General features: G+C 38.3%; 9 protein-coding genes and 2 non-coding genes across 11 annotated transcripts; 4 read left to right on the forward strand and 7 right to left on the reverse strand.

Moving 5' to 3' along the window:
* Positions 1–128: 128 nt before the first annotated feature.
* KXD1 (Kxd1p) lies at positions 129–716 on the forward strand (the record flags this gene model as incomplete). Its single annotated transcript, XM_002498322.1, has 1 exon — positions 129–716. One exon carries the CDS (start codon positions 129–131, stop codon positions 714–716), a length of 588 nt encoding a protein of 195 aa, XP_002498367.1.
* Positions 717–746: 30 nt separating this feature from the next.
* On the reverse strand, positions 747–1,532 carry OXR1 (Oxr1p; the record flags this gene model as incomplete). The annotated part of the gene is made up of 1 exon (XM_002498323.1): positions 747–1,532. One exon carries the CDS (start codon positions 1,530–1,532, stop codon positions 747–749), a length of 786 nt encoding a protein of 261 aa, XP_002498368.1.
* Positions 1,533–1,838: 306 nt separating this feature from the next.
* Positions 1,839–3,458, reverse strand: DBP3 (RNA-dependent ATPase DBP3; the record flags this gene model as incomplete). Its single annotated transcript, XM_002498324.1, has 1 exon — positions 1,839–3,458. One exon carries the CDS (start codon positions 3,456–3,458, stop codon positions 1,839–1,841), a length of 1,620 nt encoding a protein of 539 aa, XP_002498369.1.
* Positions 3,459–3,889: 431 nt separating this feature from the next.
* Positions 3,890–5,599, reverse strand: HNM1 (Hnm1p; the record flags this gene model as incomplete). Its single annotated transcript, XM_002498325.1, has 1 exon — positions 3,890–5,599. One exon carries the CDS (start codon positions 5,597–5,599, stop codon positions 3,890–3,892), a length of 1,710 nt encoding a protein of 569 aa, XP_002498370.1.
* Positions 5,600–6,588: 989 nt separating this feature from the next.
* RPL7A (60S ribosomal protein uL30) lies at positions 6,589–7,925 on the reverse strand (the record flags this gene model as incomplete). Its single annotated transcript, XM_002498326.1, has 3 exons — positions 6,589–7,218; positions 7,484–7,577; positions 7,915–7,925. 3 exons carry the CDS (start codon positions 7,923–7,925, stop codon positions 6,589–6,591), a joined length of 735 nt encoding a protein of 244 aa, XP_002498371.1.
* Positions 7,307–7,396, reverse strand: SNR39. The gene has a single exon (XR_002648431.1). It is a non-coding gene; the product is annotated as a snR39 (small nucleolar RNA).
* A 374-nt stretch (positions 7,926–8,299) lies between the features above and the next one.
* On the reverse strand, positions 8,300–8,394 carry SNR39b. Its single transcript, XR_002648432.1, has one exon. It is a non-coding gene; the product is annotated as a snR39b (small nucleolar RNA).
* A 304-nt stretch (positions 8,395–8,698) lies between these two features.
* On the forward strand, positions 8,699–9,457 carry ZYRO0G08690g (Smr domain-containing protein; the record flags this gene model as incomplete). Its single annotated transcript, XM_002498327.1, has 1 exon — positions 8,699–9,457. The coding sequence occupies one exon, from the start codon at positions 8,699–8,701 to the stop codon at positions 9,455–9,457; it is 759 nt and encodes a 252-aa protein (XP_002498372.1).
* Positions 9,458–9,474: 17 nt separating this feature from the next.
* MPS2 (Mps2p) lies at positions 9,475–10,506 on the reverse strand (the record flags this gene model as incomplete). The annotated part of the gene is made up of 1 exon (XM_002498328.1): positions 9,475–10,506. One exon carries the CDS (start codon positions 10,504–10,506, stop codon positions 9,475–9,477), a length of 1,032 nt encoding a protein of 343 aa, XP_002498373.1.
* Positions 10,507–11,395: 889 nt separating this feature from the next.
* HSF1 (stress-responsive transcription factor HSF1) lies at positions 11,396–13,114 on the forward strand (the record flags this gene model as incomplete). The annotated part of the gene is made up of 1 exon (XM_002498329.1): positions 11,396–13,114. One exon carries the CDS (start codon positions 11,396–11,398, stop codon positions 13,112–13,114), a length of 1,719 nt encoding a protein of 572 aa, XP_002498374.1.
* A 405-nt stretch (positions 13,115–13,519) lies between these two features.
* Positions 13,520–14,536, forward strand: YIG1 (Yig1p; the record flags this gene model as incomplete). Its single annotated transcript, XM_002498330.1, has 1 exon — positions 13,520–14,536. The coding sequence occupies one exon, from the start codon at positions 13,520–13,522 to the stop codon at positions 14,534–14,536; it is 1,017 nt and encodes a 338-aa protein (XP_002498375.1).
* Positions 14,537–15,247: the final 711 nt, after the last annotated feature.

Genomic DNA, 15,247 nt, shown 5'->3' on the forward strand with positions numbered 1-15,247 from the left:
CCTAGAAGGAACTTTGACGTCTTGTTTAACCTTGACTTGAACCTTCAACAAATCGTCTAGTACGTATACATAAAGGTGAAAGGCTCTACGAAATATAACAGAAAGGAGGGTCCTATCATAGTCTGAGTATGGATGACAGTAGTAGTGAGGCTAGAGCTGGAATTGAAAACGATACTACTGTGAGGTCAAGAAGTCCCAGCGTAGATTCGCAGTCATATGCGATTCCGATGCCCGAAGAGATTGAAGAACAGCTAAGCGAAGAATCAAGTTCGTTTGATGATTCTAATTCTGTGGAATCCAATGAGGATCAAATCCTGGGTAGAGCTTTGCCAGAAAGTGGACAACATGCGTTTTCTCAAGATTCACAAGAGTTTGAGCCGATGTTAGACGTTTCTAAACACATATTTGATTCATTGATGCAGGCCATCGATTCAGCTGATTTTTCTGAGGCCATATCATTGCAGACCAAGACATCAGCGGTGATTAATTCTAAGAGTACGGAATTAAAGCAATTGATTGATGAGACTAAAGTAAGATTTAGTCAGTTTAAGGAAAGGTTTGAAAAAGGTTCACTAACCGCTAAGAATATTCGAGGCAATTTACGTTACTCTAAGGATAAAATTGAAAAGATTAACGCATTGGTACGGACCAGTTATCCAATTGAGTTTAATGAGGCAAGAGAAAAAATACTAGAGCGTCCGTTAGATGATCATTAATGATGGTGGTGATTATTCACTGTATATAATTTACCCAACTTTCCATACTTCCAAGGCAGTGATATGGAATTTATTACCTTCTCGACTCAGCACATCGTTACCATAAGTTAAACTTGGATTTGATACACCGTGAAATAGATTATCATCACACCAAAGTCCATAGTGACCATCACCAGCTCCCATTGAAAGAAAATCCGACTGACAGTAAATGGCAAATTCGTTTAGTCCTGTGAATGGGTAACCTCTGAATTGCCATTTGTGTTCATTACCGTTTTCAATATTAGTCTTTGTTTTACCATCACAACCAATAGTTAAATTCGGCACTTTTTCCATTTTCCAAAGAAAACATTCGCCATTTCCATAGTATCTTCTATCACTTGTTGGATGGAATGGTTCATTACTATACGCTCCAAAAATTCCCTGCTTACTATCCTTAATTACAAGCACATAGCCAACTCTCATTGGTGATTTACTCTTGGGTGTTACATTATGATAAAGCGATTGTAAAGAGGATCCATGTTGTTCCAAACTGTACAGTAGGTTCCAATCCGTGTAAAGTTGTATTCTAGTAGGCATTAATGTTCTAATTTCATCACACATTTCGGGCGTTAATAGTCTTCTCTTCGTACCAGGAGAATATCCATTGAGCGTAATAGGTGGTAGCACATCTTCATCATTATCAAGGTTATTCTTTAAATTTGGTTCGGTAGCATGAGTATTGATATTCTTAGATGGACCACCACCATTATTACGGCTCTTTAAAGTATCGTAATTGCTCTGTGACCAAGATTTCTTTAGACGACTAAAGGCTCCCATTGTTCCTAAGGGCTGGCTATCAATCTCAGACGGAAACTTTTGAAGTTAAAGTTGATAAACACATCTAGTAGATCACCCTTTGTATTATCAGTAGTAATGTTGAAATGACCTGACTTGTTGAACTCCAGACTCGTTTCCGATGACTGAGCTTTACGACGTCACAAAATGATTGACGCTGCTAAAATGATAAAATAAAATAACCTAAAATAATACAAGATGAATGTTTGTCATGTTTTGCTAAAACTGTCTCTTGGAATTCATTTCTCTTTCATTTTATAATGTACAAAAGATTTTCTTTTCTATATTTTAGTCGAATGTAACCTTCTTCGGTTTCTTAGACATATCGACATCTTTGAAAAAGGCACCGTATGCACCGTGTTCCTTTCTTTTAGTATGGGTACCGAATTTCTTTAACTCTTCTGGAACTGGTTGGTTTGCACCGTTCAAAACGTTTACTAGGGCACCTGCTAGATGTTTCTCATTATCTGTAAACAGTGTGTGAGCGGTACCGGTTTGACCAGCTCTACCGGTTCTACCAATTCTGTGCACATAATCTTCCACAGTCAAGGGGAAGGTTAAATTTATCACGGTCTTGACGTTAGGAATATCTAAACCTCTTGCAGCAACATCAGTGGCCAATAATAAATTTGACTTACCAGCTTTGAAGTCGTTTAAAGCGCTAGTTCTTTGTTGTTGAGATAAATCACCATGGATTGCCGCGACATCATAGCCGTTGTACTTCAAATTGTTCTCTACACGAGAAGCTTCTTTCTTGTAAAGAGCAAATATTAACACTTTGTCGTCCTTTTTAGCACCAGATTGGTATTTTCTCAACAATTCCAGTAGTTTTCTATCCTTCTGTCTAGGTTCAATAACTTCCACAATTTGTGTGATTCTCTTGTTGGCAGAAAGTTCATCCCTGTTACCAATGGAGACCTTTACAGGATCTCTCATAAATGTGGAAGCCAGCTCACGAACTTCTTTAGGCCAGGTAGCGGTAAACATCAAAGTTTGTCTGTCTCTAGAATTAGTCTGATTGATGATATTTTTAATATCTTCTTCGAACCCCTTTTCTAACATTCTATCAGCTTCATCAAGAACCAAATATTGAACTTGAGAAAGATCAACAGATTGCTCATTGATTAAATCCAATAATCTACCTGGCGTGGCAACTACAACTTGAGAATTTCTAAGCTGATTTCTCTGTTCTTGCTTAGGCACACCACCATAGACGCAGCAACATTCTAGACCCACTTTGTTTGTTAGAATAATTAAATTGTCATAAGTTTGAGATGCCAATTCTCTAGTTGGGGAAATCACCAGTACTTTAACACTCTTTCTTTTAGCATCACCATTTGAGACTAATTGATCAATGGCAGGAACACCAAATGCAAAAGTCTTACCCGAACCTGTTTCTGCAACACCAATAACATCCCTACCAGATAACAAATATGGCCAAGATACCGATTGAATGGGTGTTGGTTTAGGAAATTTAGAAATTTCAGATTGAATCTCAGGTTTTAATGAAAGGTGTGAAAATGATAGAAGTGGACGTAGATTATACTTTTGAGAATCTTCAACGCTGACTTCATTCTCTTTGTAAAATGAATCGATATCGCTTTGAGGAACGTTTGCTAAATCTTTACTCTGCTGATAACCGCCAATAACAACATTTTCCTCTTCATTTTCTTTCTCCTCCTTTACTTCTTCTTTTTCGATTTTAGAATCTTTGTTGGATTCCTTTTCCTTCTTCTTTTCCTTCTTTTCCTTCTTTTCTTTCTTTTCCTTCTTTTCCTTCTTATCTTTCTTCTCTTTCTTGTCCTTCTTCACCTTATGTTCCTTCTTATCGCTCTTATGTTTCTTAGTGTCGACGTTGGAATCATCTTCTGAAACTCTTTTCTTATCCTTTAGCTCTTTCTTCGACATTTTGAACTCTTCTACAGGTATATCAAAGGCTCTACTATTGACTCTTTGATCTTCAAGAGTTTAATCCTTGTTATTTAGTATGTTGGAAGATCGATGAGATGAGCTGAAAATTTTTCTAATCCTCGAGGAATGAAAAATAAACATCAAAATCAAAATCAATAATAAAAAAAAAAAAAATTAAGAACACATATTTACGAAATAATTAATTATTTATATGACCCAACAAGACCAATGCCCAGGAGTGTAGTTTTTATGATGTATTTATACATTTATCTCTATCAGATCCGAAATGAATTTGTTGAAGAAAAAATCCAATGCACAATATCCTTAAATAATTGACTTACAGCGCTTATTCTTGATAATGTTCCGCATCTCTTGATTTACCTTTACTTTACAGGAACGTCATATAGGAAATGCAAAGTAAAATTCTATCATTTAGTGGATTTTTCAATAAAGTCCATATGTTGAGGAGTCGTGGCGATAACTGAAGAATGGGTTCGACTATCATCTGTTCCATCGTATTCATCGAAACCTTCGTTTGAGATCTCTTGTGCTACAGTTTGTTCATCATCATCATCATCATGTGTGTGAAAATCCTTGCTTGCCCAGAACTTCCAATAGATTAAACTGTATAAGAAATAACCAACAATGACCACAGAAACATAGTTCATATTATCTTTATTCACTGGATAATCTGGTGGGAAACTGAAGAATACCAAACAGAAGACAGTCCATAACAATAGGGCAATGTTACAAAACAAGCCAAATTTACCGAACCAAAATGGACCATGGGCAATTTGACGCTTCTTCATTAAAAGACAAATGACTGGAATAGAATATGATAGTAGCAAAAATGCAATACACGCAGTGATCAAAGAATTGAAAGCTGTACTCGATGCCAAATAAAGAAAACCAATGATAGCAACCCAAACACATGACATTAGATGAGCGTTTAATGGAACACCCATACGAGAATTCACCTTTGACCACAAACCTGCAAATGGTAAACCTCCATCTCTAGAAAACGACCAGCACAATCTAGACTGCCAAGTGTGACTTGCAATCACACAACCAAATGAAGTGAATAAAATTAAACATCCAAGCACAATGGCACCCGCTTTACTATTCAATGCTTGTTCGTAAATGACTAAAACTGGGAATCCACCAGTATTATTGAGCACAGATGGTAAATCACGAATACTAAAGAAAAGTGAAATAACATAACAGAAAGACGTGATGAAACCAATTGCAATAGTCCCTAAAATGGCAGTCGGTATAATTGTTTCAGGTTTTTCCACTTCAAATGCCATATGAGTTGCACAATCTAAACATGAAAATGACCATGCTGGATTAATTAAACCAACGATAAATGCAATTCCACCACTTGACCAACCAGTCTCATTATAAAAATGAGAAAAGACAAATTTTGCAGAATTAAAATGACCACTTGAACATGCTAAAACTGTAATTGTAATTACAATGAATGAGAGCAAAGAAATGTACAATGATGAAGATGCAATTAACGGTAAGGATTTACCGTAGCAGTTAAATTGCATTAGGAAAAAATGTAAAATTAGATAGGTGACAAAAACTTGCCACCTCTTTGGTGTAAAATCTTCATGTGTCAATTGATACATAGCGACCAGCTCACTTGCCACTGAAAGTGTCGTCGATGCACTGGTGAAAATGGCACCAGCGTATGCAAACGATCCACACATGTAGGCTGCAAATCTCTTATGCTTAGGTGGAGCTAACTTCAACGACCACCAAAATTGACCACCTGCATGTGGGTATGCAGACGTCAGTTCACCTAAACTTACCCCAATTGTAATGGAAATTAATGAAATGAGAATAATACCATAGATCACTAACAAGGGACCACCAGAAGATAGACCTGTAACTAATGATGCGGAAATACCAAACCAGGAATTGGTTAGACCAAATCCAACACCAAGAATTGACCAAAGGGAAAAGGATTTTCTCAAAACAACTTCTTCGCTACCACCGCTACCACTTTCATCATCATATTTATCCATATCATTTTTATCCATAGAAAGCTCCTCGTTAGGAGCTTCGTAAAATTCTCTTTTGTGTATCTCGGATTGAGAGGAGCGTTGTTGAAACTCGCCGCTTGTGCTCATTATTTTATCCTCTCTATCAATCTATCAGCTTTGATTCGATTATCTTAACAGTGCTGGTAATGGTCACGGAAATTACTAGTCACTGTCGCTTTAAATGCAATACTACTATTTCTGTTACTCTCTGTTTGTAGATACAGATGCACCATACACTAGATAACTATTGATACGCCTACAGCAATCAAGGCATACAGACCGATAAATGTCCAACCAAAAAAATGTCGCAGAGAATACAATCTGTGGTCGAAACTCTAATGTTTCTTGTTAGAATACTGTTTTTGATTAATTGTCCTATAGGATTATAGGAGGATATCGTAACTACAGCTCTAAATGATCAGTTACTTATAAGAAGTATGCCTGGCGCGCTTCTTAACTCTTTTATATTACAACCAGTCTTACCGTACCATGTGAAGAAAGAATCTTGAAGAATAATAGGCTTGAAAAAAAAAAAGATTTTGCTAATAGATTTCCATGTGAAAGTTGAGAACTTTTTGACGGCCAATTAGAGCATGTGAACTTTTTAAAGGAACCAACAAAAAGCCGAAAGAAACGAAGTAGTTCCGTTGATAGTGATGTACATTCCTATCATTGAAGACGACAACAATGGACATTGTGCCAAGAGGGAAATTATCGCGGTGAGTGGGACTCCTTCTAGAAACAAATACTTTAAAATTCTATTTGTTCCCTATTTTGGAATACTCCCGCATTCTAAAAGCTTATTATACTATTATGTTGTACTGCCCTTGCTGGCGTTTATTACGCTATATGACTTAATGCACATAATTGCAGAGTATATTTATTGTACCATTAAGTCAGTACGCTAGGAAAGGTTCCAATGCTTATTATTTTTTCATAATATATTATACTTTCATATGATTTACATTACTTTACAAGAACGTTTCGTTTTCCATCGTTTCCATAATATTACAAATGAGAACAGTTGACTCTACACAGGGGTAAATAAAATACAAAACTGTTCAACCAGTTGTTGCTTAGTTCATGGACTTAACCAATTTGTTGATGAACTGTTCACGGTTACCCAAAGCACCACCTTGGATGAAGTGCTTGAATTTTCTTGGGACACCCCAGCCACCGTTAGGGTTGGACAACTTGAATGGCCACAAGAAGTTGTTAGCTTGCTTGAAGTGAGGACCGACAGTGTAGATTTCGTGGATCAAGTCATCGATGGACAAGATACCGTACTTACCCAAATGTTCTTCGACAATTTGGTTGTCAGACAAAGCAATTCTTTGCTTGTTGATCTTACCGAAACCTCTCTTGTAGACCAATTGTCTGATGGTAGAGTAGGATGGGTAACCGTAAGCAATGTAAGGTTCAATCAACTTCAAAAGTTCGGTGGTGGCCTTGGTAACCTTAACGAAAACACCGTTGTTGATTTGGTTCAATCTCATCAATTGCAAAACCTTTCTTTGCTTTGGAGCCATGTGGTTGATACCCTTGATTCTGACGACGAAGACCAATTTTGGTTGACCTTCAACGTAGAAAGTACCGTTGACCTTGGCTTCACGCTTAGCATCAATGACAGCTCTTTCAGCAGCTTCGTACTCCTTTTGGTATTGAGTGTTTCTTTGCAAGATAACTTGTCTCTTTTCCTGGTTAGCCTATTATATCGTGTTAGTAAAAATGCACTTTTTTTCCTTCTCCGATGGAGTAGAGGTACAACACATTATAGATGCACACACTGGCAGGATCTCAGGCGAAAGATGGTGATAAAAGTTTCGACAGCATCGCCGTAGCTAGTCGATGGTGTAAGGACACAAGATTCTTCATCATATTAATGCCTGCCAGTTAGCTCTCTCGTGTACTCACGAGCGTGTGCTGTCTATATGTGAAAACCAGAATGAAATATTATTCAAGTTAACATACAGCCTTGTGAGCCTTTCTTTCGGCAGCAATCTGCTCAGCAGACTTCTGTTGAGCAGCGGTTTTCTTCAGATGGGTTTCTGGAGCCAAGACCTTTCTATAAAACAATTGTTAGTGAACGTCCATATGAAAAACGTCAACATCATACAAAGTCACATCGAATTGAAACACCACTTTCATTCGACGGGAGGGAAACGCAGAGACAGACTGGAGGAAATGTGTAATTGATCTTCGGTCAAGAAAACACACAACCAACAAGTACTGTCTTTGTCTCACAAAGTGAGAAATCCCCTACTATGATTGACCCAACGTAAGAGTCATCATTAATGATTGCCAGCTTAAACAAGAGTCAAAGCATTGGCGTTTGTGGTTGCAGTTGTTTGCAACTCAATGTGATTTGGATGAGTTAGAAATACTACCACTGTATAACATACTCAGCGACCATTGTGAATATCGGTGTTTGGTGTGTTTGGATGATGAGATGATGGTTGGATGAAATTTGTCAAGATGACATTTATACTTGAAAAAAAAGAAGCCCATCGGCGACTTTTGATAATTTGCGTCGCTTCCTGAACGAATTTTTTTTTCCCGAAAACTTTCTAGAAAAATATTTTTAAAATCAATAAATGTATGGGTGTACGTCACACAAAAGTTTTGGTCAATCAAGGAAGAACCAGTCAACCTAAATCAGACAGCTTAGAAGTAACAGTACTAGAAGGGTTCGACAAGCCAAGTTGTCAAGTAAACGCTACGGTCGTCCTACCATCCTTACATGACACTGTATACTATTTCAAGAATATTACAATATATTTTTACAAAAGGAAAAGATCAGCCCCGAAAGATGGTATAATTAGTAGACAGCATCGCATCGCTAGTCACTTTATGTCAGTTGACATTGTCATCACCCTTCTCCTGCAAGACACGCTGTGATCTCACAACGTGATCCATAACATCTTATTCTTAAAATTTGTGGTTGCAAAGAAAGTTAAAGTCTTGAAGAAGTCCGCCTTTTTATAGTCCATTTTTTTTTTTTTTTTTTCTTCTTTCTAAGACGAAAAAATGTATGGATACCAAAAAGGAAATATGGCCTCGAAATTCGAACTTCGAAATTCGAAAATCTCATCGTCAAAATAATGATAACAATAATAACAATAATAACTATATAGAAACAATAATTACATCTTTCGGAAGGATAAACTGCCCTAACGTAATTCAGTGATGAATCATTCGGTCGCCGTTGGAAGAGGGCCCATGCTAACGCATAGTCCCCAGGATTACAACCATGCTACAGATAGTGAATATCAGAGACTAAGAGATCTTGCGGAGCAGGCTTACGAACGTAAACATAAGCTTTCTCATGAATCTCAGGTTGCTTATAAGAGTGGACAAAAAGCTAAGGCGCACGAATTGAGTGAGAAATCAAAGCAGGAAGTTGCTAAAGCTGAAGATTACAATTTACAAGCTGCGGAATACGTATTTAGACAAAATAATGCAGATTCTGCTAGCGATGAAATTGATCTTCATGGATTATACGTTAAGGAGGCACAGTGGATCTTGAAAAAAAGAATTTATGCAACGATTCAACAAGGTGATCCGCAAATTCGAGTCATTGTTGGTAAAGGCTTACATTCACCTCACGGAATTGCTAAATTAAAACCTGCAGTAGAAGAGCTTTGTGATGAAGCTAGATTAAAGAATTATATTGATCCTCACAATGCTGGTGTTTTGATAATTGAATTAAAAGGTTCACAGGTACCACAATCTTGGAATGCACCTGATCCTGGTTTATCTGTAAGCAAACCCCAACAAGCACATACTATGGGTTACCAACCTCCACAGGGACCACAATACCAACAGCAACAGCAACCACATATGGCTCCACCACAGCAGCAACAACAGCAACAACAGGGAGGCGATGGGAATTTGCTGGTTCAAATGCTCTCACTCCTATGTGTTTGTATTTCCAAGAGCTTATAGCGAATTTTCTCTTCTTCTTAAATACGTCTAATACCCATAATTCTTTCGTAAGCATCGGATGATGGTTCAAAATTCACATAATCCACACCAGTATCTGACCAGTCACGGAAAAACCAACCAATTCGGCTTAGAAGACTGTTGTTTTCCCACCAGGAATATTGAGAGAACGAATTAGAATCATCTTTGCCACCCGTAACCCATATCATCGAACCTATCAGTAAAATAATTGTTAAAAATACTAGTGTGGCTAATACTAATACCATCGGACCATCATTGTGTAATGGGTTATATCTTTTAGAATAATTCGTATAGAGAACGCCAGCACCCTCACCACGTTGTAATTGTTCCTTTAGATTTGAAATAGCCAAAGTTTGTTCTTGTAACTTTCTCTTTAATTCACTAATGATAAATTCGTGTTTTGTCGATGCGTTCTGTTCCAAATTGAGTTGTTCAGATTCTGATGAATTTCTTCTTGGTGACTCGCCATGATCTTTGTAAAAGCTGAATTGCCTTTGAACAAACTCGTACTTGTCCTTATAGTCACTCAATTTTCTAGTCAACTGGATTAATTCACGATCTTTTTCAGCTAATATCTCATCCTTAAATTTTAATTCGTCCTTCATAGATGCAACTCTCGTCTCCAAATTCTTAAGTAATCGATTAACTTTACGAGGACTACTCCTTTGCTGTCTCGTTGGTGTTGTAGATACATCAGGTTCTTGTCCCTGTTCATCTAACACTGATCTCGATACGTTTGTACCTTCAATAGTATCTTTGAATGTTTTACCAACTAGGCCATGGAAAATTTCCTTAAATTCATCTCTATAAATCTTGAAAAATTCCTTTTCCCTAGCAAATGTATCGATAACACTTTTACCAGTATTTGATAAAAACGCTAAAGGTGTTTGTTGACCTCTGCTAAGTATTTCTTCAATACTCATAATAAGCGCCGGGAAGTCCTTGGCATAAATAAAATCCTGATTCTTTTTATCGACTTGATTCCATGCAAGGTCTAGCACAAGAGAAGAGCTAGATTTGTCGAAATCCATCTTGAAGTACAATATTTGAGTTGGAGTTTGTTTTTTTTTGGTTTTTGTTTTGTTTTCCTTAACTACTTCTATTTGTTTTCTTGTGATGTGTTGAAGTGAAGTTCATTTTTGTTGTTTACGCGGCAGCGCGGTTAAGAGTGGCAAGCGTACATCTGTATTAAATATTACGGGTATTGAAAGAGAGTTATAATACAAAGTAGTAGTATGGTACATTGTTACTGTTCCGTATAGATACCCATTAAGTTTTACATCTGGTTCTAGTAACCCTATAGTCGACAGAGCAAGAAAAATCGGAAAATTCAAGAAAAAAAAAAGCAAGGACGGTAAAATACGTAACCTCGATGCGAGATCAGCCCATTATTCTAATCAGCCGATTTGGACAACCATTTTCAATAACTCACAAAGCTGGCGATTCAGAGGATTATAAGTGGATCCGTATGATCCTCGTTGTATCGTTTTGACTTGAAAAGATTTACAAAAAAGCGGTATCCGCGGCTGGGAGAAGAGGAACAATTACGTTACGCTACGCTGCAGTACAAAGCAGAAACGCAGAAGCAAAGAAGTAATTAAAGAAAAAAAAAGGATCAAATTATTCGATGCCCTCAAGTCGAGTAGCAGTCTAGTTCAGAGAAATAGACCCTCCTTATGGCGTCCACTGGGTGACAAAAAGCAAATTAAACTTGTCTTCTTTAACTAGTAAAAAATTGACAAAAAATTTTTTCTCGGCTTTTTCTCGCATCGTCATGTACGATATGTAGATAGTTCAGAAAATGTTGAAGTTGACAACAACAATCCACACTCATCGAATAAATCCTTAAGAAGGGTAGTGGTACTTCTAACAGTAATAATAGTATTAGTACTATTAATCATAGTAGTATCAGATATAATAATGGACCGTGGTTCTAATAAAGACAGTGACGTGTCACCGTTTAATGATGATGAAATTGAACAGATTTTACATCCCAACAACCTTTTCACCGACGATTTACGTCAATTGGATAAGGATAGCAATTCTGGAGCCATTGAAGATATCATCAATCCATCATTAGATCAGAATGCAGCTAATAATAGTCATAATAACAATGAAGCAATTGAAAATGCAATACAGCGGGTCTCACCGGTACGTATGAATAACCAATTGTTACCAACGAGAATGTTTAGACCACCGGTAACTGCAGCACAGGCATCAACGCCTAAACCTACAACTCATAAGAAAAGACATTTATTTGTTAATAAAGTATGGAGTATGTTGAACGATGAGTCTAATGGAAATCTAATTAGGTGGGCAGAGGATGGTAAATCGTTTGTTGTCGTTAATCGAGAAGAATTTGTACACCAGGTTTTACCGAAATATTTCAAGCATTCGAATTTTGCATCCTTTGTGAGACAGCTTAACATGTATGGCTGGCACAAAGTACAAGACGTGAAGAGTGGATCGATTCAAAATAGTAGCGATGATAAATGGCAATTTGAAAATGAGTTTTTCATTAGAGGTAGAGAAGATCTTTTACAACACATTGTAAGGCAAAGACCAGCAAATCAAGCACGTCTAAGCGGTCCTACTGATCCTGGTAGTGGTACTGCAAATGGTAATGGTGAAATGCATCTAAGTGAATACCATTTAGGCGACAATGTTAATTTTGCTGCACTTCTTAATGAATTAGAACAGATAAAATACAGTCAGTTGGCGATAAGCAAAGATTTGCTGAGAATCAACAAGGATAACGAGTTACTATGGAAGGAAAATATGCTTGCGCGTGAAAGACACCGAACTCAACAACAGGCTCTTGAGAAAATTCTAAGGTTTTTAGCGTCCTTGGTACCGCACATGGACCAAAAGATGATTGCAGAAAACATCTTCCAAGATGTTCACAATGGTAATGGTAATCAAACGGATATGCCGGGCTCGTCAGCCTCTGCGGCTGCCGCTGCTGGAGTTCCTTCAAGCGCGAATCTTGGAGTTCCATCACCTGGCATCAATGGACCATTTGCACCTTATGATAATGAATTCCAAGATTTCCCAAATTTCAACGACGGTATATTACCACTGGACAATCGATACTTGTTAAGGAACGGATCTCCAAACGATAGTAATAGCAATTATAATAGCAATTTGAACCACTACGATTCAAATGACGTTAGTACTGGACGTATATCGGAAATTCCGTTTGATGAAGAAGAAGAACCCTCGAGAAGCGTAGGTAGCAATAGATCTTCATTCTTATCGCATTTACAATCAAATATGGAAGAACAAGATGCAAGAATACAACAGCTGGAGGATATGGTAACCTCACAAGCAAATCCGAATTCAAGTCCAAATCAAAATCAAAACTCAAGTCTTCCACCTCAGGCGTCTACTACTAGCGGACTTACGCCATTACTACAGCCGGAGGATAATCTGATGTCACTACAGGAAAATAGTCCAGGTGTCGTCGTACAAGATTTATCCTCGCATACTAATACTAATAACAACAGTACGAGTAGTAGCACTACGAGGCCCCAAGACGCCGACCCCGCATACTCTTCGGCTGGAAAACGTGTGGCACATGATGATGATCATGAGGACTCACTGATCGAAGAGATTGACACTAAGAAACCCAGACATTAGTTCGAACCTCCGTACATAACCGCATATGCTAACTCCGGTATGTCATGATCTACGCCTCTCTGCGGCTCTTTCTTCGGCGATCGGGCCTGCTGTCTCACCGCCGTACTGAATCGAATCGTGTCGTATCGCTTCGTTTAGTCGCCCTTTTTTCCCTTCTTACCCTTCCCCGCATTTTATGTCCCTTTTGGGCAACGTTGGATTTTCTCCGGTGCGGCTGACGCAATTGAAGGATCCACTCATGGGGAGACAGAATAGAATCGATGAGGAATAGCCAAGTGGCATAAGTAAGGGAGATGCAGAGAAAACACGGAAATCCTGTTCCATAAAAAGGATAAAGAAGCCAAGAAGAAGCAAGTGCATATCGTATCTTACAAGTGAACTTCTTCGTTTCGCTCTGCAAAGAAAATGGGTATTCCAATGGATTTATACAGGCAATCCTGTAAAAGGAGGTATTTGGACTGTCCACAAATAGTCAAAGACAGACTATGGAATGATATGCGTCGCTCAACCAATACGGCTCACTCACTGTCCTCGTATCCATTGGGTTGGAAGATGTGTTTCAGAAGACGCATTCACGTGAACGCACCACAGTTTTTCTATAGCTGCAATGAGTTATGTTGGATCGGAGTCAATGGGACACGGTTGACGATCTACCATGGTGAAAGCAGGGGAGACCTAGAACTACCAGATGCGCAGGTCAGATGCGTTGGTTGCCATCAATTAGATGACAGTACGATATACGTTTATGTGGGGACCAGTAGGGGTGTTTTCAGAGGTATTTTAAATGGAGATTCATTCACCTGTCCAATCTGGAAAGTGATACCAATGGGTGGATGTTTAGCATTAGATGCTTCAGATGCTCCTTCTCACCTTGTTGCGCTTATGGAAAATGATGGTGTTGTAATTTCATGTTCTGAAGGTGTATTTAGATTAAAGGAACCTGTCATCAACAACGGAAACGAATCGTACCCAGCCGTAGATGTTTCAAGAAATCAACTGGCAATATCTACATGGCAAGAGAGATTTGATACCAATAAGAATTTCGACGCTACTCCTTTACTCTTCCCAGATGAAAGTGTGTTGCATGTCAAGTGTATGAATGACAGTGGCATTCTCCTGCATACAAATCAAAGGCTAGTTGTTATTCAGCCTAATCAATTACAGCCGATTACCACCAATGGATGTACATGTTTTCACTATGACGGTCACCATATCTACACAGTCGAGCAGCACTTGTACGGCACATGTTTTACGATCTACGAAATGGACGGTATCGAGGATAAATGGTGTCAAGTTGGATACTATGATATCAGAGCTACGTTTGGCATATCAAAAGTACTAGGTATGAACGTTTCTGGGAGTACAGTAGAACTGTTAAGTGAACGCAATCAGCTATACAGGTTTGAAATCCAGTACACGTGATACGTAATTGCACGTGATGTTTCCTTTCTCGTTCTTTGACTCTCCCTCCCGCGGTACCACAAGTCCGTGTATATTGCACATCACTGCATAATCAAGCTTTCCCCAGTATTACAACTACTACCGTCATCACCGTTATTATCACTACAACTTCAACACCGGTGCCGCTCCAAGTTGCTTGTGACCTAGTGCAAACTGCACCCTGAAAAATTTCAGGTCCGATATACGGAGGAAGGAAAAAAAAATACAGCTAGGTGTACAGAACACAACGAGGCATTGGTAATCATGGGTAATTAAGCTCCATTCTCGAAACGTGCTTGGTGCTACTGACATAGACCAACTCACTGACTGGCTGATCTTGTAATAAATTTCTGGTCATATTGGGCAAGACCCGTTTTGTTCTACTTTGCTCTGTTATGCCATTGCGAGGAAGAGCACCCAAGTCCGATCATTTCTTTTAGTATTATTACTTTTTCAGACAGACATTAAGCATTCTTTTCATTTCAACAGAAGAAGAGAAGAATAGGAACCAGGACCCAAGCAGAGAATCTCTTTCGTTTGTTAGTGATCTAGTCTAGTCTAGTCTAGTTCGTTGCAAGTAAGAAGTACAGGTTGAAACCAAAGCTCAACTTCTAATTGTGTGTGGTGTTCTTTTCCGGGGTTTCATTACTATCGTCATCTCATCGTTCTAATACTACTAATACTACCTGTATA

This window comes from Zygosaccharomyces rouxii (assembly GCF_000026365.1).
Source record: "Zygosaccharomyces rouxii strain CBS732 chromosome G complete sequence".
Taxonomy (NCBI): Eukaryota; Fungi; Ascomycota; class Saccharomycetes; order Saccharomycetales; family Saccharomycetaceae; genus Zygosaccharomyces; species Zygosaccharomyces rouxii.